The following is a 6,574-nucleotide window of genomic DNA, read 5'->3' as shown; positions in this document are numbered from 1 at the left end:
GTGTGTGTGTGTGTGCAGGGTTCAGCATTCGTCCCAGGTATCTAAAGGTGTTCATCAACCCCAGCAGCCACAAGAAGGAGGCCGTTCACATTTACAGAGAACATGTGGCTCCGCTCTTCAAGATGGCTGACATCCGCACTGACATCACAGGTCAGTTCACCCACTTCTTTATTGATCGACTGGTCATCAACAGATAGTAGTGATTATTATTTTATACCTCAGACTGATTGGTGGATGATGTCACAGCTATTGTAATGTATTGTGATACAATAATGAGTTTAAGGGCAGTAGAACTGTTGCAGAGAAGACAATGTTGAATCTGTGTGTGTGTAGAGGAGGTCCAAAGGTCAGAGTTAATGGCAGTCTCTGGTCGCTAGGTAACCTGATACAGGGGGTGGAGCTTAGCCCATCTGTTGTGACAGAGGGCGACAACCTGCTCCTTTCCTTTCCTCTCCTCTCCTCTCCTGTTTTCTCTCCTTTCCATCTCTTGTCCTTGTTCTATCTCCTCTCCTTGTCTCTCTTCTCCTTTCCTATGTTTCCTTTCCTGTTCTCCCCTCTCCTCTTTTACCTTCCTCATCTCCTCTCCTTCTCTTTTCTCCTCGTCTCCTCTCCTTTCCAGTGTTTCCTATTCTCTCCTCTCTTTGTTTCCTCTCCTCGCCTCCCCCTTATCTGATTTTTCTTGTTTCCTCTCCTCTTCCCTCCTCTCCCCTCTTTTCCTCTGATTCCTCTCCTCTCCCTTACTCATGTTTCCTCTCTTATTTCCTCTCCTCTCTTTTTTTCTCCTGGTTTCTCCTCCTCTCCTTCTTTCCTCCTCCTCACATCTTCTCCTTTCCTATCCTGTCCTCTTCTCAGCAGATGGTGTGATATCCATTGTCCCACTTTTTTTTTTGGCATCCATCGAACACACACTCGTGTACTTGACCACACACATGCATGAACACTCGATCTCTGTCCATCTCAATGTCTCTCCATCTGTTTCCCTCTCTTTTTCCTTCTTTCTCCTCCTCTCTCTGTCTCTCTCTCTCCAGTGACAGAGAGGAAGGGTCATGCTCTCTCAGTGATGAAGGAATGCAAGCTGGATGAATATGATGGGTTAGTCTCTTATCTTCTCCCCCTTTCTCTTCTGTGACTTTATATTGATCACTTGGCTGGGAATATATCACTCTTCTCCTGAGAAAATGGAGATTTTTTTTGCAATTACTTGCAGACAGTTGCAGTGCATAAAATGATGCTCATCTTTATATTATGTTATTCTTTCATGCAAGTTAGATAATGTGTTGATTTTTTGTAGTCTTTAGTAGTACACTAGATTTTCTGCACTTAATACACTCAAACAACAAGAAACGACAGCACCATAGTAGCTGATCCAGTTATATTAGCTTAATAACAACATTTGAAGGGTTTAGTATTTGCAGTGGCATGGTAGCGACGAAGCTATGTTCCCTGGGAGAGGCTGCATTTTTGGGCAGAAATCGTTCCACTGACTATTTTATCTTTAGTATTCAGTTACTGGTGCTATTCGTGTCAAGTTTTGCGTTCTTGCGCAGCACATTGAGATTCTATTACATTTTTTAAGCAATGTGTCTTTGATTTTCAGTCAGCCTACACCAAAGCAGTGTGTCATTTCAAGCAACCTTCGGTTTTGCTAAAATTACATCAGCCACCGGCAGATTTTATTAGCTAAAGCTAATAGTTAATTAAGCTAATCTTAGCTCCTTGAGTTGATTAAAAACTCTGTCTTTGCTGAGTCAAGGTTTTCAGATGTGTCCTTTTAAAAGGGGAACACTAGGAGTTCATAGCTTCATACATGATAACATGCTAAGAGAATGAAGCTAACGCTAACAGGGTTAATGTGTTCTTGTCCTTGTATTCCCGAGTAGAGCTTGTTAGTCCTCCTATTTTAAGTGTGATGAGGAAAAAGTTAAGATAGACAGTTATCTCATTCTAACTTAACCCTGTTTACATACTGAAGACAGAGGTTAGATTAATGCTTTATTGTTTGTATTACCAGCAGTATGTCACACTTTAACGGTAGAAGAGACTAGGCGTTTAGGAGGGCTAACCAATGTGTTTAGTACACTATCTCAGATAATAACTTTGTCTGGGGTCGCTGTAACCGTCCCCAAATCCAATCCCAATGTTACTATCAATGATAGAAATGATAGGCAAACAATCTGAAAAGAAGACAGAAGTTAAAGTAAATAAGGATTAAGTTATACATTAAGGCCCTGTGTTGACATTCAAGTGGAAGGTAAACTGTGACATCATTCTTCCATAACAGAGTTAACTGAACCAGATAATTCAAGTGACACTAAAACACACTGACCCAGACTGATTACACACACGCACAAACACAGACAGGTGAGGTCAAACACCAACTGCTGACTGAGCAAACCTCCTTAATAAAAGTGAAAATAATATTTTGTGCTACTGAAACAAATAATGTTACAACGACAATAGCTCCAACTACAAGTACAAAAACACTGATCAAACTCTCATCACTATCTGTGATGGTCTCTGCGTGTGTGTGTTCGTGTGTGTGTGTAAGCAGCTTTTGTGCTCAGCCCTCATAAAGCTTAATGTGCTTAGAGAAGATTAGCTTCGTTGCTAAGCTAGCTGCTGAGTGTGTGTGTGTGTGTGTGTGTGTGAGGCTGCTCTGGTGAGGATTTGGTTGAAACCTACATTTGCCAATTAGGCTGGCTGTCACCGTGGCGACCGGAGCTACAGGTAATCCCATACGCAGGAGGAGGGGGAGAGGCGGAGTCTATTTACCTCACATTTACTGCAAACACAAACTCTAAAGATGAGCCTTCTCGCTTTTCAATGAGCTCCTGAAAACCCGGACGGACCCAACCAATTAAGTTATGATTAGGTATATTAGTTCATTATTACCACAACCAATACCAGTAGTACTACTGCTCTATGTCTATTGTCCACAATAGGTTGGATTTTAGAGGCCAGACTACCGAAGCAGAACCCTAAGAAACCTACCAAAGCAATTTTTGCCTAGTCACCAACCGAACTTTACATTTAAAATGTTATTTATGCCTTCAACTGTATATAATTGTAAAATGTAAACTCCTCTTCGGGTGATTCAACCCCGATATTGTCTGTTTATGTTTCTGTCTCAAGGTAAAACAATTTACTGGACTTTTATTGTGAAGCTAAAGTCATTTACTGTTAGGACTGGGTATCATTTACAATTTCTGATGCAACAGAAGAAGCCATTTGGTTTCCAAATTGAAAATATCTTTCTGTCTAAATAAACAGTTACAGTTTAATTTCTTGGCGCTACATAGACATTTCAGCTGGTACCAAAAAACTATTGAGGTTTGATGCCCAACCCTCTTTCAGTGCTATCTTGAGGAAATAGTCAGCAGTAGTTCTTGTGGAGAAGCCACGCCCCCTGCTGGATGCACGTATTTGAGGATACCTGTTTGAGGTGTCAAAAGTAAAGCTCTTTAATAAGTCTTCATTGTTCACTGGATTTCCTGTCTGGATCACACCACACCACCAGCCCACAGGAGAGCAGAGACTCTCTCTCACACACACACACACACACACACACACACACACACACACACACACACTCTGTAACACACAGTGCCAGTGTTAATTAGTGTTAATGAACCACCATAACATGAAATGTCTTCGACTTCAAAATAAAAGTTCAGAGGAAAGTTTTATTTTAGATGACTGAGACAACTTTAATAACTCTTTGACCTACCTGGCTGTCCACCTGTCCTTACACTGTTCTGTCTCCACCTGTCTGTCAGGGTGGTGTGTGTCGGTGGGGACGGTTCAGTGGCGGAGCTGTGTCATGCTATGGTCCTCAGAGCTCAGCTGGATGCAGATTCTCCAAAGAAACCAGTGAAACCAGTGCTGCCCCTGGGAATCATTCCTGGTGGTGCGAAAGAGGACACACCCTGATATTGATCTATAGGATGTGGATCCACACACAGTGCAACAATAATGCATGGAAACACAAACATCCACATTATGTAGAAACTGTCAGGACAGGGTGTTTTATCGACTGTCTGTCCATCTTCACAGGTTCTACAGACGTTGTTTCCTGTTCTGTTCATGGAGTCAGAGATCCAGTCACTGCAGCCCTGCACATTGTCCTTGGTAAGTTCTACCTGTTCTACCTGTTCTACATCTGTAGGTACAACATCCTTGGTCTATACTATAGTCTCATTGGCTGTGGCAGGTTCTACCTGGTCTAAATAATTTGCATTGGTCTAGATCTGCAGTCACATTGCCCTGGGTGGGTTCCACCTCTCCTAGATGTATCTTTGTGTCATCCTTGGTGGGCTCTACCTTTTTTAGATCTATAGTTATACTATCCTTTGTGAGTTCTACCAGATGTCATCCTCGGTGGATTCTGTTCGCTCTAGGTCTATAGTCACCTCCCCATTGTTGTTCTAATTTAATTTACTTCAAGCAGCTCAGTGAGCCAATCAGGACTTGTGTTCCTGTGAAGCTTTGATGCGATTGGCTGATGGTCTCTAAGACTGGCAGCAGGGACAGCGTTTGAGAACAAACAAACCCGCAGACAGAGTGAAGCAGACGGTGTTACTGAACTCATGAGGGAGGAATCAGACAGATGTCTAACAGCAGGATCAGTTTCACTCTAAATCACAGGTTTACTCTGCTCGCTGCAGCCCCGCCCCCTTCACCTCTCCCTGGTTCCTCCCAGGTAAACTGCTGACCAATCAGCTGGCAGCAGTGAAGGCTGCTGTGTTTGAATAATAGGTTGTGGTGAGATGGTGGTTCATTAACACTAATTAACACGGGAACTGTGTGTATGTGTATGTGTGTATGAGACAGATGGGAGTATTCAGTGGCATTAATAAGATTAATTCCTGGACAATAGAAAACAGTTAAAGTTCCCAGGCAGGAAGCTGTTCCCACGGACACCAGGTGACTACAGATGCGCTCAGAGCTGTTGACGTACTCGCAGATGAGGTGGTGGGATTAGATCGTTTGTCGGTGATCTAAATTGAGTTTCCAGAACGTGTAAACATTGAAATTATGAAATTAATAAATAATTGTGAAACATATTTCTTCTGTGTTTTCATAAAGTAACACGCTTTATCATGTGCATTATTAATATTTTACAGCGCAAGAATCAAGGTGGCTTTTGTGCGTTTTGGCTTACCTGTAGTCTAGAGCACTTGCAACACAAAGAGTATGTAACGGCACAAGTTTTTGAATTGTTCACACGCACGACCTAAGATCAAATCTGTGCATACGAATGCTTCATGCATCGTTGTGGCTCATTGTGTGTTTTAGTGCAGTCAGTTTAACTCATGGTTAAGTTAGTTTTACCAGTCAGCTATCTGCTAATGGAGCCTGAAGCAATAATACTGTTGCTATGGTTAACTTCTGTTTAACAGAACTTGAGCGCTGATTTAAAATGGCGGACTGTTCACCTGAACTATGTTTAAGGCAGGTGTCTCAAACTCAAGTTGGCTTGGAGCCACTACTGGTATTATCATCTCACAGGAGGGCCACTTGAAACTATTTCCATTACTAACATCTTACTAAATACAAAAAAAATGTATGCAAACAACAGGTTTTATACATTTTGATATCATCATTTTATTTGGGCCAAACTAAATAATTTCTTTAAATTCAATGAAATTTTATATGAAACAACTAGACAAAATAATAATCTTGCAGGCCAGATTACAGTGTATTATATTTTTGACATCATGTCGTAGTAGTTCAAGATCAGTTTGAGATCCCTGGTCCAAGGTGTCACAGGGTTGTAGCTACCATTAAGGACACTTAGATCAGGTCCTCATGCCTTCTTCTTTGTGGGAACTTGGGAGTTTTAGCAACCTGTTATAGTCATGGAAGGTATTGAATTAGGTGATCGCATTCTTTTTAGATTCAATATATTTATTTATTCAGTATATTGGCATTTTGGGAAATATGCTTATTTGCTTTTTTGAGTGTGACATACAAACAGATGTCATATCCCTGAGATATAACAATGCAAAGGTAGAGATGGAAGACCGTGAAGCATCGGGCAATCTCCTCCAATAACACACTCCTCTATAGGGCGGCTGATGAGACAATGCTCCAACCCATTGCCTCATAACCCATGCAAATCGCACCACACAACCAATGAGCCAGATGCAGAGTTGTAAGAGGAGCGCCCTCAGATTCAGCACACAAAGGTTTCCAGAAAACCAGTTGTGCAATCAACAGACGAGGACCCGGGTCAGGGGCACCAAATCGTAAACACCATTGTGGCTGGGAGACCTAAGCTGCTCGGCTCCCCTCTCTCAGCCACGAAGCCATGAAGCTGGAAGGGGCGAGATGACCAGTAAACCCCCTGCTTGAATAGTAAATTACCTGCTGTTCATATGGTCAAAATAAATATTGGTTGCACCTTTTTAAAAAGCACTGCAGGTTTGATCTCAATGACACACTGACTGTGAGACCCGTCTCAGGATTAAAATTCAGTCAGTCACACACACACACACACAAACACTGACAACATGCCATATGGTGAGGAAATCAGATTCTATCCAGAGAGACAGACAGGCAGTCAGTCAGACAG

At 42.1% G+C, this 6,574-nt stretch overlaps 1 protein-coding gene across 1 annotated transcript in view; it reads left to right on the top strand.

Moving 5' to 3' along the window:
- Positions 1-6,574, top strand: part of cerkl (ceramide kinase-like) — a 34,977-nt gene that overhangs the window by 19,831 nt on the left and 8,572 nt on the right. Inside the window, exons 4-7 of the mRNA XM_035677168.1 lie at positions 19-150; positions 1,029-1,092; positions 3,777-3,907; positions 4,054-4,128. Of these exons, the coding sequence (XP_035533061.1) occupies positions 19-150; positions 1,029-1,092; positions 3,777-3,907; positions 4,054-4,128 (402 nt within the window). The remainder of the gene's footprint in view (positions 1-18; positions 151-1,028; positions 1,093-3,776; positions 3,908-4,053; positions 4,129-6,574) is intronic.

This window comes from Morone saxatilis, unplaced genomic scaffold (assembly GCF_004916995.1).
Source record: "Morone saxatilis isolate NCDOM2014 unplaced genomic scaffold, NCSU_SB_2.0 Contig5, whole genome shotgun sequence".
Classification (NCBI taxonomy): domain Eukaryota; kingdom Metazoa; phylum Chordata; class Actinopteri; family Moronidae; genus Morone; species Morone saxatilis.
This window is presented reverse-complemented; position numbering and strand designations above follow the sequence as displayed.